Source organism: Neodiprion pinetum, chromosome 6, assembly GCF_021155775.2.
Source record: "Neodiprion pinetum isolate iyNeoPine1 chromosome 6, iyNeoPine1.2, whole genome shotgun sequence".
NCBI lineage: Eukaryota > Metazoa > Arthropoda > Insecta > Hymenoptera > Diprionidae > Neodiprion > Neodiprion pinetum.
This window is the reverse complement of record NC_060237.1, coordinates 482811-500511: the sequence shown is the minus strand read 5'-3', so window position 1 is coordinate 500511 and position 17701 is coordinate 482811. Positions and strand designations below refer to the sequence as shown.

Genomic DNA, 17701 nt, shown 5'->3' with positions numbered 1-17701 from the left:
ATGTTAACGAAATTATAAGAATGTGAATATGACAGGACTAGACTTTATATCGACCGTTCGCTTCGACCCCGGCTCGCAGAGAGAGAGAGTTACACTTATTTCACCGGATAGGTGATCTTGACCGACGTGACACCTAGAGTTAAGCGTTTGCCCTTTATTTTGAAACGTTGTATGTGCTTAAGGCGCGTACATACGAATTACTTTATATTCTATGTGACTCGCATGTAATATCGTTACAATGTTATAACAATTTATACCAACGATGCGATCTTCGTCATTCGTGCACCTTGCAAATTCGTTGCTGGCGCGTGGAAATATTGATATTGCACCAGGCTACGTATACAGATAAATATTATACCTAAACGCACTTAAAAAAAAAAAGGAGGAAGTTTTACCGGCCAACATCCAACATGGTCTGCATAGTTATCGTCAAACTGGAAAGCCCAGTACAATCAACGATAACTGCTTCGATGTTATCCAACGAGTTTTCACGGTGTCTTGTAACCACCCCTGCCTTCGAGCGGATGAAACCTGTTAGACAAACTTGATCCGTAATTAATTTGTAAAAGAAAAATAAAAGCTCCTTCCCCCTTTTTTAACTCATTATGCTCTATCTGTCGAGTGATGTGGCAATTTCGACTTATCTGTTGCTTTTCATACTCCAAGACCCTTACCGGAAAGTGCAATCCGAAAATGCATTCATTTGCAGCGATCATGGATCAAAGCCATATGCGTTTATAGGTCTAACACACGTTTGAACATTTCTTAATAAGTTAAACGGTTCAAAAAACAATTTTTTTCAAAACCTTTACAACTTTAGATGGTCGATTCTAACAATACTTAATTGTAAGCCAATGACAGCGAGCAGTCATGAAAATAATAACTATATCACTAAAAATATCAGTATATGACTTTGAATGAGAACTGTAAAATATGCACTGTTTAGTATCTTATGTACTAAGTTACAAATTGATTGGCTTACCAGAAGTATGAGATTAGGAGACAATACTGGAAATAATCAAAACATTACTGAGTATCTATTTCTATATGAAATCATGAGTTAGTGCCGACTAGTCCTCATAATACCGATACGGCGATACCGGACATATCGGCTTAACATGAAAGATATCTATCTGAGTGGGATATAAGGCTCGGATTATTATTCTAAAAGGCTATCACTGATCGACCAAGGTAGAAGGAAGTAGTCACACGCTTCATTAATACAATGGCGCGTTTCGTAATCGCGGTGACCATCATCACCTGTGCGCTTATTACAAAGTATGTATTTGTTGAAACTTTTGCTTCGGAAAATTGTAATCACTATTATTTTTCCAACTACTGAATTCCCACAGGATATCCTGCTGCGATGTCGTGAAACTTACTTTCCCGAGTGGATTTAGCTTGGGGACTGCAAGTGCGTCGTATCAAGTCGAAGGAGCCTGGAATGTTAGCGGTGAGGGTCAAAACATTGTGCCGATGTGTAACAGGGAAATTGAAACTCATTCTGATTTCCCATTCCAATGATTACAGACAAAGGTGAAAACGTGTGGGATTATCTCACGCACAACCGTCCCGACTTAATAACCGATGGACGCAATGGCGACGTCGCCTGCAATTCGTACTACAAGTACCAAGAGGACGCAGACTTGATTAAAACACTCGGAGTTGGTTCAGTTAAAATTTGAATTTGAAAGATTGCACGAAACCGAAACAACATCTCCGTATTACCATTTTTTTCCAGTTCGACTTCTATAGATTCTCCGTCAGCTGGTCACGCGTCCTTCCAACTGGCTTCGCTAACGTGATTAGCGAAGACGGTTTACAGTATTACAAAAATTTGACCGCAGCGTTGGTAGCGAACGGCATCGAGCCTGTCGTGACAATATATCACTGGGATCATCCGCAAGTTATAGAGGAGATGGGAGGATGGACAAATGAACTGATAGTGGACTGGTTCGTGGCTTACGCTGAGATTCTCTTCGAAGCACTAGGTGACAGTGTGAAACGATGGATAACCATTAACGAGCCAGATGCCTTCTGCGAGGGCGGTTACGAAGGAGTCTCAAAAGCACCAGGTGATGAGAAGTCTATAATCTTTTTCACAAATAAGAAACGGCGCAGGTCCTCGTATCGGATTCTTATTTAAGGCCCGATTGTTACGCTCTTTCAGCGAAAGAGATACCTAATAGTATCGGCAAATATCTTTGCGGACACAACGTTCTGAAGGCTCATGGAAAAACTTTCCGACTGTACGACGAAAAGTTCCGTGAAACCCAGGGTGGTGAAGTTGGCATAGTACTGCCTCTTGTGGCATACTTACCGTACAACTCCAGTTATGAGGCAGAAGCTGAGACTGCGTTTCAATTCACTTGCGGATGGATGGCGCACCCAATATACCATGGAGATTATCCGGACATCATGAAGACTAGAGTGGCTTTGGTTAGTGAATACCAAGGCTATCCGAGATCACGACTTCCAGAATTCTCAGATGAGTGGATAGCCATCATCAAGTGAGTCTTCCAAATGAACTACCGCGATCCTTGCTACAAACCTCACTCATTTCAATACATTATATTATCGTTTTGTAATAATTCTTGTAGCGGAACAAATGATTACTTTGGTATTAATCATTACACATCCAAACTCGTTTACCCTGACTCTGGTGAAGAGCAAGGAATTTACACTTACGATCACGGTTTGATAGTAACCGTGGATTCTAGTTGGGCTGCAACAGCTTCGAATTGGTTTTACGTGAGTGTATCCTCAAATTTCAATTTCGCATTTTCCATTCAAATATGATTACTGGGATGTGAATGTGTATGTATGTGCGCTCGCACGTTACCATTGCAGGTGAATCCTTCAGGATTTGGTTACCTACTTCGTAAAATCAGAGATGAATACAACAATCCTTCAGTGTGGGTTACAGAGAATGGCTACTCCGATACCGGGGAACTTGACGACTACAACCGCGTCAGCTATTATTACGAATACCTGAGAGAAATGCTGATAGCCATTAAACGAGATGGGTGCAACGTTGAGGGTTACGCTGTTTGGAGTATCTTGGACAATTTTGAATGGCAAGCTGGTTATACGTAAGTCGACCTTCGGCCTTCATTCTTTCACTTTTAAAAAGTCATGAAACTTTTGTTCGAAATGAATATTCTAATTGTCACTCGTCTTTTCCGACAGGGAACGATTTGGAATTACCCATGTAGAGTTTGACGATGCCGATACCAACCGAACCGCAAAAATTTCACAGTCTTGGTGGGCCAAAGTTCTTTCCAAACGTAAGCTTCAGGCTGTCCCGACGAACACCGCTGCTACTAGAACCCTATTACCATGGCAAAAATAATTAGAGAATATCCATTCACAACTTACTGTAGCTGAAAATGGTAGAAGATTACCTTCGTGCCGCACAGAAAGTTCCTTGGATTAAAATAGCGCATAATATCATTAGCCAGTTATTGTGAAAAAATTTACAATTAACAGGACACGTGTCGACGGCTTAGTACATATCAATACATGCTTACTGATTTGAACTTTTCATTTTTATATCTTCATTGCCACATACAATCACCAAATGTTCTTCACCAAATGTTGCGATTATTGTATTATACAATGTACACGCGAATCCACAATCATTTCTATTCTAAATTCTAATCGCGTATATTTTCACGAAACAAAAAGAATAATCTTACTATTATTTAATTCTGTAATGATTATAAAAATTATATTCTATTACCATAAAATGCTACTAGTGATTTATTATCATAAACAAGGCATTCTACGAGGTCTTGGTTAAGATCGAGAAGTCACCGTTTCAGATCTGCTCCACAATTTTTATACAAAAGCCACCGCCGAAAGTCAAACCTCCAATTACCCATACAAAAAATGAATTCCATTTACTGTACAGCCGGAATCTATTCACTTGAAATATATAGATATTTTTCAGCCGTGGTAAAAGCTGAAAGTTTCATAATTGCAGAGGTTACGCTTGAAAATTGTAGACATCAGAGAAAACGCAAATAATCCCTCTTCTAATATTGCTGAAAAATGTGCTATAATTTATTAGCGTACTATTGAAAGATGGATTATTTGTCTTATATTTTTTATGGACATCAGTTTCAATTTCACCTTTGCTGTTATGAAATATCCCACTTCTGTTAGGGCTCCATGATTTTGTTACGGTTTGCTAAATTTTTTTGAATTCTCTAGGGCGGTTCGAATAGGCCCTTCGAAATAACAATCTTAATCATATCTCAGACACGTTCGGTTAAAAAAACTTACAAAATGATGGGCGCTGTCTAGAGTGTTTGTGTAAGATAGTAATGAAGAGATTTGAAATATAATCTTTCGATCTTGATCGAGAACTCGTGAAATAACAGATATATACTATTATAGAACTCGTAGTTTTTTTCAGTCATTGAAGAAAAACGTCTGAAGCATAACCGAAGCCTCATTTTTGTACTTTAACTATATTGATACTTTTTTACGTTGTTAGGCTTCTATTTTAAGTCATTTTTAACTGTAGTAAACCGTTTGAAATTATATCATTCGATCTCTATGCAAATATATATTCGAAAACTGAACTTTTATGCAGAGACTCTCATGTTTTGAAATCTAATGAAAATAAAAAATTTTTTGGTACGAAAGCCCAGCAACCAGCATGTACCTACAGCAGCGGAAATATTGTTTGCATTTTCACCACGAGTTCAGAACTGAGAAAATTGCGTACACGCTAATGAATTGAGTATTTCTACAATATTTTAAGAATTTCTTAGAAACTTGATAGATTTGAAATCCATAGTACTAATTTTATGCTGCCCCGCAAACTATGGCACAGATTGAAATGGACTTCGTTCGTTAACGACAAAGTTCCCCCGAAATTAGTAGCTAACGTACAATTTTGGATATCGATAGATTGGCGGAAATATAGGAAATTGTCAAAGTCGGTATCTGGCGTACTGGATACTTTTAAATATATCATGTACAGTGAATACGACATCAAATCACATGTTGAACCGCAAATATTATGCCTGATAGTGATGTCTAAGAGTGCTTGACATTCTTTATCTATCACTTTTTATCACCTGCTTATTAATCAAAACCAATTTCTCACGTTTTAGGATTGCGATCAGCGCCCAGTTATCAAGTGAAAAAACATGTTTGATCGAACTGCAGATAGCCTGCAATCGCACCAAATTGATTTATCTCGTATTGTTCAATATCCTTTGATCGAAATCGGGAAAATCAGATAAGAAACGTGAAATGTAAATATTCTTGTACGTCATAGTCAGCTCCAGAATTTTATCAAGTATTATTACCGGGACTAATAATAAGTGACCTTTGATACGAAGTGTTGTTTGTTACATATTCTTCTCAGCACCATTGTATAACAGTGGGATTATACATCGATATGATTGTACCAATTGAAGGTTCATCACGATTTCGACGTCACGTATCAGCGAAATTATCCCAGAGTAAGATTCAATCCTCTTACGTAAGAAAGGTGGGACTATGTTCAGGTTTACAATTAATACAGGTATATGACGGTTATGTAACGTTTTTGTATATCATGCTGCATAAGATAAAAATTCTTATATTTACGCATATACGGTGCGTGATTAATGCGCCGCATATACGTATATCTTTGATTGCGAGCAAATGTGTACTATAAGGCTTAACCATAAATATCAGCGGATATCTTGGGGCGTGTTTCAATAACTGTAGAATATGACCATTATTGTTTGTTTTATTACTTGTGGTCGTCGCGTAAACTTGATTCCCAACTTTATCATTTGACGTTTTGCGACGCTTGTAACGTTCCATCATTTTATAAATTTTATAATTATAAGATTATGGTTCCGTTGCAATTATTTCCTGCAATACGGAGCATTAAAATGTAGCATATATTGAATTATTGCCCTCCATTGAATAATAATTATATCACTGATCTATTCGGATTTACGGTAACCGTGAAAAATTCTTGGATTACTGTTATCATCGGCTGTATGATTAGCCAAAGATCAGTATTATCTGTATTTCAGATTATCTGTAATATTTTTTACCATAAATCGCATCCTTGTAGGAACTTTTATTGCAACGCATTACTGGCTAACGCTGAACAACCCATTATATCGTTTTACAGCTGGGATGACTGAAATGGAAAAACAAATTGATGGTCCATTTAGTCGAATTTTGACTCTGCGGTGAAATACTTTTGACAACCGAGTTACATTGACTGATGACAGGTAAAGAATCACTCCAACAGTATTCGATAATTGGCTGGTACTTGATTCCATACAGTTCTCACACTAAACTTAGGTCATAATCCCAATAAAAACGCTAAAAAAACTAACGGAACAAATTAAAAGACGATCCAAAAAAATTTAGTAGTGGATGAGGTTGTGTCGATCTTTGGGGCACTGTTAGAGAATCAATATAAAATAAAGGATTTTGATTGGATCTTGACTTTGATCGAATCGTATTGCTGAAATATATGAATAAGAAAAGCGATAGAAACTCATAAAATTCGACAAACCCAATTTATTATAGCTGATGCCCATTATATTATAGTTTTTGCAAGATCTTGCCTGTAATTTGTAGAACAGAATACAAAGACGATGTGTAATGAATTAAGGAATTAGGCACAAGCTAGGAATTACGATGTTTCGTTCACGTTAACGGTCCCAAGTATTTGCTGAAAAGTCTTATTTTAAGTTTGTAAAGTACAGGACAACCGATTATTCCAATGCTTTTTCGACATTAACATTTCTTCTTAGAATCAAGCTAGAAACTGGGGAACAGAAGATTATATTTGTGTCTGCAAAACAACGTAAAACCTGATGTCAGAGTTTATCGTGGCAGCGACGAAGAGCTAGGTCCAACTTCATTGGACTTCATCGATATGATTGCTTCGTACATTTTTCATTACACATCTGCAATCAAACGTTACTTTTATTAACCACAACCATCGATGGATTATCTTGGCGTAAAAGCTCGATCGACTTAAGGATCGTTGCGACTCACTGAAAATATTCCACTCTGTGCTTGAGTAATACGCGACAGAAAAAATAAAACTCAATTCTTATCGCAATTGGCTTGAAAAATTTACTTTAGGCACTTTGTAGTCTTCATAGCAGATTTATTAATTAATATTGTAAATATGTGCAAAAATCCTGATGAATACGACGGTTTTAAATAATTACCTGACACGAATAAAGATTTTATGAGCATCAAATGAGCGTGACAAAGAAGTCTTAAGCATGGACACAGATACGAGAAAGTAAGCTTATTGGCATCTGCCAGCAGCTGCTGGGGCCCGGGCTCGACGGGCTGTGATTGGTTGCTGAAAGACCACGTGAGTCGAGTTCAAAATGTACCTCTGCTCACAGAGCATTTTGGAGCAGTTTGTTTTTTCGAATGATGAATACAAAAATTTACTAGACTTTACACTCGACAATTTATAATATTTATACCTATGTTTCAATTAGTAAATGAACCTGTCTTACAGTAAGAAAAATATCACCATTTCATAGTCAATTAACTATATTATTAAGTAAAAGACGATATAGCAATGCCGCTTCATCTAGGCATGGGATAGTTGTCACTTGGTCGTACCATTTTCTTCCAAGCACAACAAGGAATACGAAAATATGTCAAGTCGTGACGAATATACCGTTACACTTTAGCAACTACAGGTGATATAATTGGTTGAACTGCATTCGTGCCTCATGAAAAAATAAGCCTGTGTCACATGGGTGCCATAATTCAACTTAACATTTTAATCGATGGAAATCGAGCCGTATTAACGATATGGCACGCGATAAGTTAATCTGAGATATTTGCTAAAAATATTGGATTACATTTTATGAGAGTCGATGTCCCTTGTGGCAACCTCAGTGGGGGTTTAGCATTTACGAATATAAATTGCAAATTACTGAGGATTGCCATCCGGGAGTTTCGTCATGAAGGGGTTCGTGAATATTGTTGTCATCTGTGTGATACTCATTTGCAGGTAAGTTTCGTGAATAAAGTCACAATAAGTACAATTCGTCTAATTCAATTGTCTCATTGCCAGTAGGGTGCCTGAGGCGCAAGTCACAAATCTCACATTTCCCGAGAATTTCACTCTCGGGTCAGCAACCTCATCCTACCAGATAGAAGGAGCGTGGAACATTAGCGGTGAGATAAATTTCTGTGTGTTCATCTCCTGAATACAAGCGTTTCAAATCCATGATACTAAAAAATAAATCATTTTAGACAAGGGTGAGAACGTCTGGGACTGGTGGGCACACAACTATCCCGAGAATATCGCAGATGGAAGCAACGGGGACATTGCCTGCAATTCTTACTACAATTACAAGGAGGATGTGCAGATAATGAAAGATATAGGAGTGAGTCTATCAGTTGCAGCATGCGTAATTTAACTCACATCCAATTAATGCGTAAATCGTTTTCCAGTTTGATTTTTATCGATTCTCGATCAGTTGGTCTCGCGTGCTTCCAAACGGGTTCGCAAATGAGATCAGTGAGGAGGGGATTCAGTATTACAAAAATTTGACTGAAGAACTCTTGGCCAACGACATCGAACCAGTCGTGTCCATTTATCACTGGGATCATCCGCTGATCTTGGAAGAGTTGGGAGGATGGACAAATGAACTTATGGTGGAGTGGTTCGCAGATTATGCAAGAGTTATTTTCGAGGAACTTGGACCTCTTGTAAAAACATTTATCACGATCAACGAGCCTTCGGTTTATTGCTTGAATGGGTACAACAGCACAAAACATTCTCCAGGTCTCTGATAAACTCGATTCATTGTCTTATAACCGGGTGAACGATGTGATGAAAACTCAATTTTTACAAAACAATATTTCAATTCAGGGAAGATATTGGAGAACATGGGGCATTACATATGCATTCACAACACATTAAAGGCTCACGCGACAGTCTACCACATGTACAACGACGAATTTAGATCAGAACAACAGGGTCAAATAGGCCTAACAACTGCTTGCGATGGATGGTTCTCGAATGATGACAGTAACGCGACTTTGATCAACCAAGCTTTTCAGTTCAATTGCGGTTGGATCGCGCATGCCCTGTTCGTCGGAGATTACCCAGAAATTGTGAAAACAAGAATAGCTATGATCAGCGAACTCGAAGGTTACCCCTTTTCGCGTCTGCCGGAATTTTCGGATGAGTGGGTGGAGTACATCAAGTTCGTATCCCGTTAAACATCACTTTAAATAAGACTCCAAATGATCGCATCCGTAAGATACCTATAAGCTTATTTCTCACTATCTTACAGTGGAACAGCCGACTTCTTCGGTTTGAATCACTACACATCTTACGTCCTAAGTGCTGATCCAGACGAAGAGTCTGGTATATATAATATCGACAGTGGTATTATAAGATCTGTAAATACGAGCTACCCGCATGGCAGTCTTTCCTGGATGTATGTAAGTGTTGACTATGAAAAACAGGCCCGATTGAGCATAAAGCACTCATTGGGACAATGCGATAGAATTAACTGATTGATCATCCAGGATACACCCGAAGGATTCGGCAATTTACTGCGCATGATCAGAGACGAGTACGATAATCCCCCAGTTCACGTATACGAAAATGGGTACTGCGATCTTGGAGAGCTGGACGATTATGCTCGGATCACTTACTACAATGGTTACATGACGGAGCTATTATCGGTCATTCAGAACGACAGCTGCAATGTTGTTAGGTATACCGCTTGGAGTCTACTGGATAACTTCGAATGGTCGGATGGATATACGTAAGTCAATCAGAAAAACATGCTTGTTTATTGGAATATGATAGAAGCGTTCGCCGCTCTGGTCTAAGCGTGTAACTGAAGATTAAATGATCTTTTACTTTCAGAGTAAATTTCGGTATCGTCAGTGTGAACTTCACCGATCCAGATCGGGCTAGATCATCAAAATTATCAACATCCTGGTGGAAATCAGTCATGGAGACACGAACTGTTCAAGATGTTCCTACCAGTGTATAACACTCACCGTCAATGAAATTTTGAAACTACGGACAGTGCACGACCTGTAATGTCATCTTTCAACGGCGGCATTTATTCTCGAATGCGTCACGTTTGCTTGAAATACTTTATTCATTTAGACGCTATTCAAATTAAATAAAACTCTGCAAGTTTCCGTTCAGACGTTTTACCTTATCTTAAATGCAGCCGCGAACCGGTATAAGCCGTATCAATGGAACGCACGAATAAAACTTACAAACCTGTACGGTACATGTTTTTGTAATAATTTCAGCGGGTTGATGAAGTTTTAATTCATTGCGACTGGAAAATAAGGAATACTTAATTTAAAACTAGGTTTAAAATGTAAAATAAAAAATTATATATGCTCGGAGTCAGGATTCCATGTTATTCATTTATTCGTATAATAATTGTGGTAGAAATACTGCTTGCATGATACTCGAAAAAGAATTGGAAACTCGATACCCATCTAACTTGACACGCGTTTCCTTCGCACAAGTTTATCGACATTCAGTTCGTCGAAATATCTTTTACAGTCTGTCATTGTCGAACGTTGTGCTACTCTTATTTTTCTCGTGCAGTGATAAATAACTCAACCCGTTCTCGAACACTGAAATACGCTTAACACTTAATACCGGCAATAAGTTATTAACCGGATCCAATGTTGCGATGCGGGTACAATAACACTCACGATATTAAAGTAGTAATTGGCAATGGCAAGGTGCTATAGTTTGAAATGAGGAACCGTTGACTATATGACGTCAATTAGGTGGCTCTTCGCGGCATGAGTAAGAAAGCGAGATTACCATCTACAGCCACTTGAGATGACCGATCAGTTAATCTTTGAAAAGTTTTATTGATGTTAGAATGATATTATTACACAACATGATAGGGCCAAATTTATGTGATAATAAAACCCAGTGGGTGTCGGAAACAAGCCATTCGCCGATTACTAACCTGTTGAGACACCGCGAGAGGTCTCCACAATTTTCACCATGAAATATTTGTGGATAAGTGTCATATGCTGTGTAATTCTTACGGAGTAAGTTATGTGATATTGTTCAATTTGGGGCAGGTTTTTAATTCCGGCACTTTTCATAGAATTTCCAGATGTCAGGCGGCAAATCTCACTTTTCCCAGCAATTTTTCAATCGGCGCTGCAACAGCATCCTATCAAATAGAAGGAGCATGGAATACCAGCGGTAACTACCAAGCTTTTCCATAATAAATCTCGGTAATAATTTTTCTACCAAATTATTCGATCATCTGCATCGTTACAGATAAGGGAGAAAATATTTGGGATTGGTTCACCCACAATTACCCCGATAGTATAGCAGACGGAAGTAATGGAGACGTGGCTTGCGACTCTTATAATCAGTACGAAGTAGACGTGGCGCTGTTGAAGAATATGGGCGTGAGTTTCGATACGCGCAGTATAAGCATTTCAAGAACTCTCTTTTAAGGATCGCTTTTCCAGGTCGACTTCTATCGGTTTTCAATCAGCTGGTCACGCGTACTGCCAAACGGTTTCGCAAACGAAGTCAGCGAGGATGGGATTCAGTACTACAAAAATCTCAGCCAATTGCTAATCGCTAACGATATCGAGCCAGTCGTAACACTATATCACTGGGACCATCCGGAGATTCTTGAGGAGTTGGGCGGATGGACCAACGAGTTGATGGTGACGTGGTACGCCGACTACGCTCGAATAATTTTCGAAGAATTGGGGCCCTACGTTAAGCGATTCATTACAATCAACGAGCCCACGTCCTACTGCCTAAATGGATATAACGCAACTCGCTTTGCTCCAGGTATGAGAGCTCGTGATCAATAACATTGGTGATTATTATTTTTAGAGGAACTTACCGCAGTATGATTTTTGTACAGCAAAAATTTTGGAAAATATGGGGCACTACATTTGCATACACAACACCTTGAAAGCCCACGCTACAGCTTATCACATATACGACGACGAATTCCGAGCAACCCAAAACGGTGAAGTAGGTTTAGTCGCATACTGCAGAGGATGGGTCTCAGGTGACAACGTAACCGACGAAACCATAGAGCAGTATTTCCTATTCAAATGTGGTTGGGTAGTGCATCCGATTTTCGCTGGGGACTATCCGGAAATCATGAAAACTAGAATAGCCAACATCAGTGCGCTCGAAGGTTATCCATTCTCGCGTCTTCCGGAATTTTCGGACGATTGGATAGAGTACATCAAGTACGTATCGAATACTCTGTCATATACGATTATTCGTCATTTAGGTGGAAGACATGACCTAGTAGCGATTTTATTCCACAGTGGGACGGCAGATTTCTTCGGTCTTAATTACTACACCTCTCGGTTACCTGTATTCGATTCAGATGAGGACCTTGGTATATACACCATAGACAGTGGTGTAATCGAAAATGTTAACAGCACTTGGTCAGTTGGGGCTTCGGATTGGTTATATGTAAATATCAATGGATTTGTGGATTATTGTATTGCGATTCCTTGGGTGATTGACATCATGCCATTAAATGAATGTAATTAATACATAGGTAGTACCAGAGGGATTGGGCAATCTGCTACGAATGATTAGGGATACGTACAGCAACCCGCCGGTATGGATTATGGAAAATGGATATTCTGACGAAGGTGAATCTGACGATTACGATCGAATCAGCTACTATTATGACCACCTCAGCGTAGTGCTCTCAGCCATCAATGACGATGGCTGCAACATTGAAGGTTACACGATTTGGTCACTCCTCGACAATTTTGAATGGGCTGATGGTTACACGTGAGTTTAGTATTCGGCTTATTTTGAAGAGTAACCTAGGCCACATCTATTTCTTACATATTTTCAATTTGCAGAAAACTGTTCGGTGTTCACCAAGTGGACTTTGACAATTCCAACAGAACGAGATCGACCAAGCTCTCCGCTACCTGGTGGCAAGACGTACTCAGCACGCGAGAACTTCAGGCGGTTCCAACCGCGAATAGTACTCGCCGTTAGGCAAATTTATCATCGTGCATGATCCCTTGGCATGAATATATCATATATATAAATGTAAGTGGTGAGAGTTGTGTCGTATGATCTTCAAATGTAAGCATTTAAATGTAAAAATGTCATGGCTTTAGCCCAGCGCGACGAAGCGTAAATAAATATCAACGCCCGCTGGACGCCTGCTCCCTCTGCAAGGTCGTAAAAACGTGCCAAGTGACGAATGTTTTTTCGAGTCCAATTTAACTCAACTGATCAATTATTACGTAAAAATAAAAAAATCAATCCATCGTCAGCATCAGACTTCACACTTATGCTTCTGAGGAATTTACTCGAAAATACTTTTTTTCGAATCAAAAATTTTTCCCTTTCTGCATCCTTGATTTCTTTCAATGTTCTAAATTTTTCAAGATCAATTTCTATCTAACTGACCAAATTCGAAGCTTCAAGAGAGATAGATTTCAGTAAACTTTTACGCACAAATCGTTAGCGAAAGTGGCTTGGCCTAACAACAAGTCTTTACTGCACTACGACAATCCTTACGTTTTAAATACCTGATTAGATTATACAGATAATGCCAGTAAAGCGGCACGGTTTTGACGTTAAATGAATGATTTTAAATAAAGCCACCACTCGGAAGGCTTTGACTCCATTCTTATTCATACAAGATTACGAACTATTTTCACCGTGTTTAAGATTTCTGCATCTGCAAAACTGAACTTTATCAGGCTGTAGCACGGGACAATCATTCAGAGGACAATGTCTTGCCGAACCTTTTTGTTCCTCGTTCGAATATGTAGGGGTGGTATTTATTATTTTATTTTTAAGACTAATTCAAAGTTTGTTTTTTAACAAATTAATACTTTACCAAGCCGTAACTTCGGAACGATCAACCTGAAAGCAAAGTTTCACTGGACGTGTTTGTTCCTCATACCTTATTTAATTATCAGGTGGCGGTATTTTCTTTCTAAACGAACTTCAATTCATTTTCGCAGATGCGGAAATCTTGAAGCTTATACTATTTATCAAGTGCGATACTTCTTTGTCACAAAAATTAATCATCACTCACGGCCGTTTGACGATAACATTTGACAGGCCGATTCACCACACAACATTTTTGACATTTATCATTTATGCAAAAACTATATTGAGTTCTTACATTCAGTATCGATTCCCAGATAACAACAGTGATATAAAATGATTTCTAGCGAAGTATAGAGATATACATGATAGCAATCAGTTGCCATTTAAGTCAACAAATTTTAACGCCTTATGTGATTAATCGTGTCAATTTTGGTACTGATAAGATGGAAAACTTGGGGAGGGGAATTTCCAAGTGTTAATGAAAACATTTTGAACTCAAGGAAACGAGCCATTTGCTAACGAATAATCATCTTGAATTCTATTGATGGAACATTACATTTCAATAATGAAACATACGTGGAAAATTGTAATTTGCTGTATAATCTTCACAGGGTAAGAGCAATTACTGCATTATGTCCTAATTAAGATGAAGTCTTTTTATCTGGCAGTTTTCCCAGGTTAAAAGAATGCCAAGCCGCTAATCTCAGTTTTCCTGGGAATTTCACAATTGGTGTTGCCACCTCATCCTACCAAATAGAAGGAGCCTGGAACGTAAGTGGTAAGTATTCGGTATTTGTTTTCGGGAATTCAAAACTGTTTTTCACGCATAATGTTTTTTTTTGTGCCATGAATGTAGATAAGGCAGAAAGTATTTGGGATTGGTACACACACAGCTATCCGGAAAACATCGCAGATGGAAGTAATGGAGATATAGCCTGCGATTCCTACCATAAATATGAAGAAGACATACAGTGGCTGAAAGAGCTGGGAGTAAGTTTAAATACCTGTGATCACCGATGTACTGTTACAATCGAGCCTCCAGTTCCATCACCAAGCGACCGCGGATGTCCCAATCATCCCTGTGCCGCGTCAACGAAGAATTCCATGGGCAATCAGGGCCAACTTTAGTAGGTGAGTTGGAAGGTGGTCCATTTAAGTTACCGAACTTGCGCCTGGTTGAGCAATGCCATGCCAAGAGTGTATAGTGCCCGATTGCTCAATAACTTCCACCAAAGTCAAAATTGCACCGTGACAGGCTGATCGGCTTGACCTACGGAAAACCTTGACTGCCGAAAACCAGTCAACGTCGGCGAGGCGGCTGACAAAAGTTCTCACTAAGGCCGGCTCACAAGCTCGTTCGCGCCTTGTTCCTGGAGTAAAAAAGGGATCCACGTGTTCACCAGCCTGGGACAGGAGAGAATCGCCGTGATCTTTCCCGCCAGAAAACCCAACGGACTATACGGTAAATCAAGTGCTGGACTCTTTGGCTGCAGGCTTGTAAAAATCGACGGCCAGGCTGCAGACCACCTTCTGACTTACCCACCTAAATTCCTCTTTACCCAAACACCCGTTCGCTCATTTACTATCTGCTGGTCAAACATTATTTAAACCATTTCATTGTCTTTAGACTACCAAACTTCTGTGCATCACATTCAACATTGTATACATATCTTCATCAAATGAATCGGTATTGGAAAACGTAATCCGAACTCCAGTCTTAGCCACGAGACTTGTCTCGATGCTAGTGTTTAATGATTAATCTCAGGAAGCGCAACTCAGGCTACAGGTGTGCTTTAACACTTAAGAAAGGCGAATAACACGCAACCAGGTACTTCCATTCAACATTCGGGAGGTACCTGCCAAAATTGTGTTGCAAACAATGTCAAGAGACGGCTGTATCCACATAACTTTGCTATTAAGTATTTCAAAGAATAAATCTTTCAGGTGGATTTTTACCGGTTTTCGGTAAGCTGGGCACGCATACTTCCAAACGGTTTTGCAAACGAAGTCAGTGAGGATGGGCTGCAATATTACAAAAATTTAACCCAAGCTCTGATTGATAACGGTATCGAACCAGTCGTAACTATATATCACTGGGAGCATCCAAAGATTCTTGAAGATTTGGGAGGATGGACCAACGAGTTGATGGTGACGTGGTACGCTGACTATGCCAGAATCATTTTTGAAGAACTGGGGCCCCTGGTTAAAACCTTCGTCACAATCAACGAGCCTGAATCCTACTGTGCAGTTGGATACAACACCACTTATTTTGCTCCAGGTAAAGTGCTCGTCGCCAGTAACTTGGAATAATATATTAGGTAATGGACGGCCTTCTACAGTAACATATTCAAACAGGTAAAGAGTTGGAAAACATGGGGCACTATATATGCATGCACAATTCCTTAAAAGCTCACGCGACAGTATATCATATGTACGACGATGAATATAGATCAACACAAAATGGTCAAATAGGCATCGTGGCACAATGTTACGGATGGGTGGCAGGGGACAACGTGACTGACGATTCCATTGAGAGATATTTTCAATTTAATTGTGGTTGGGTAATGCATCCAATATTTGTTGGGGACTACCCAGAAATAATGAAGACTAGGATAGCCAACATAAGCGCTCTCCAAGGTTATCCATTCTCACGATTGCCAGAATTTTCAGATGAATGGATAGAGTACATTAAGTGAGTATTTGATCAAATACTTGGGCAATTAATGTGGTTAGTTATTCAAGCAGATTGATTCACGAAAGTTTCAATTCAACAGTGGAACCGCAGATTTCTTTGGCCTGAATCATTACACGTCTCGCATGCCTGTGTTCGATTCAAACGAGGATCTTGGTATATATACAATAGATAGTGGTATAATTGCTTCTATTAATGAAAGTTGGTCACTTGGGAGTGCTGCGTGGTTACACGTAATTATCTTTTTAACGATCCTATGAAACACACTTCCGATTATAAGACCGTACTGATTAAATCCATTTTCAGGTTGTACCAGCCGGGTTCGGTAACCTATTACGCATGATTCGAGACCAATACAATAATCCTCCAGTATGGGTCCTAGAAAACGGATATCCTGACACTGGGGAATCAGATGATTACAGCAGGATCAGTTATTACTACGAATACATCACCGAGTTACTCACAGCCTTTCAGGATGACGGCTGCAACGTTGTGAGATACACAATTTGGTCACTTCTGGACGAGTTCGAATGGACAGCTGGTTACACGTCAGTACTTTTTCAGGATAATTTTTCATCATGGCATAATTGAGCAAAATCTTTATACTGTTGATTCACAGGCAATTATTTGGCATCGTCGGAGTGGACTTTGACAGTTCGGACAGAACAAGGTCGGCAAAGCTTTCCACGGCATGGTGGCAAGAAGTCATCAGTACTCGGACACTTCAAAGTGTTCCAACTGCCAACAGTACCCGTTAGCCTACTTGATGAGCACCGATGCATCTCAACTAACAAAATAGTTACACTGATTTTTATCTTTACTTTGCCTCTTTGTTACACGTTTTGGTTTCATCATATGCAAAGACGATTTGTCGAACCTGAATTGCTTATGTTCATAGGTATTACGCTCTTATGTATCCAGAGCGACAGGTATGAATGAATAACCGATTCTTGTTCAGCGCCTCAGTTCCTCAGGCTTGACGAATATTTACTGGGAGGAAGACATACCAGAAGTGTGGAATAAAATCACGAGAGAATCATCTCTAGAACCAGATAATATTTTTTTAATAACCTGTTTCCTATAACACGGACAAACGACAACATCAAAACTCAATTTTCCAGCACTTTTTGTTT

General features: G+C 39.3%; 4 protein-coding genes across 7 annotated transcripts; all 4 read left to right on the top strand.

The window, feature by feature from the left end:
• The first annotated feature begins 1147 nt into the window (after positions 1-1147).
• LOC124221643 (myrosinase 1-like) lies at positions 1148-3539 on the top strand. Its single transcript, XM_046631838.2, has 8 exons — positions 1148-1278; positions 1353-1453; positions 1531-1664; positions 1742-2075; positions 2171-2510; positions 2601-2751; positions 2851-3092; positions 3190-3539. The coding sequence occupies exons 1-8, from the start codon at positions 1226-1228 to the stop codon at positions 3350-3352; spliced, it is 1518 nt and encodes a 505-aa protein (XP_046487794.1). The 5' UTR covers positions 1148-1225; the 3' UTR covers positions 3353-3539.
• A 4352-nt stretch (positions 3540-7891) lies between these two features.
• LOC124221746 (myrosinase 1-like) lies at positions 7892-10389 on the top strand. Of its 2 annotated transcripts, none has more exons than XM_046632003.2 (8): positions 7892-8017; positions 8081-8184; positions 8263-8396; positions 8464-8797; positions 8885-9221; positions 9312-9462; positions 9550-9791; positions 9896-10389. In XM_046632003.2, the coding sequence occupies exons 1-8, from the start codon at positions 7968-7970 to the stop codon at positions 10023-10025; spliced, it is 1482 nt and encodes a 493-aa protein (XP_046487959.1). In that variant the 5' UTR covers positions 7892-7967; the 3' UTR covers positions 10026-10389. The 2 variants fall into 2 exon arrangements, with proteins under 2 accessions (XP_046487959.1, XP_046487960.1); XM_046632004.2 differs by having other exon boundaries at positions 7898-8017; positions 8084-8184.
• A 545-nt stretch (positions 10390-10934) lies between these two features.
• LOC124221117 (myrosinase 1-like) lies at positions 10935-13351 on the top strand. Of its 3 annotated transcripts, XR_006883740.2 has the most exons (9): positions 10935-11064; positions 11124-11224; positions 11303-11436; positions 11500-11833; positions 11910-12246; positions 12328-12478; positions 12567-12808; positions 12883-13078; positions 13150-13351. XR_006883740.2 is itself a non-coding variant. In XM_046630801.2 (8 exons), the coding sequence occupies exons 1-8, from the start codon at positions 11018-11020 to the stop codon at positions 13022-13024; spliced, it is 1488 nt and encodes a 495-aa protein (XP_046486757.1). In that variant the 5' UTR covers positions 10935-11017; the 3' UTR covers positions 13025-13351. The 3 variants fall into 3 exon arrangements, 2 of the variants coding, with proteins under 2 accessions (XP_046486757.1, XP_046486758.1); XM_046630801.2 differs by having other exon boundaries at positions 12883-13351; XM_046630802.2 differs by having other exon boundaries at positions 10947-11064; positions 11133-11224; positions 12883-13351.
• Positions 13352-14354: 1003 nt separating this feature from the next.
• Positions 14355-17624, top strand: LOC124221116 (myrosinase 1-like). The gene is made up of 8 exons (XM_046630800.2): positions 14355-14488; positions 14554-14654; positions 14733-14866; positions 15821-16154; positions 16232-16568; positions 16651-16801; positions 16875-17116; positions 17188-17624. The coding sequence occupies exons 1-8, from the start codon at positions 14421-14423 to the stop codon at positions 17324-17326; spliced, it is 1506 nt and encodes a 501-aa protein (XP_046486756.1). The 5' UTR covers positions 14355-14420; the 3' UTR covers positions 17327-17624.
• The last annotated feature ends 77 nt before the right edge of the window (positions 17625-17701 follow it).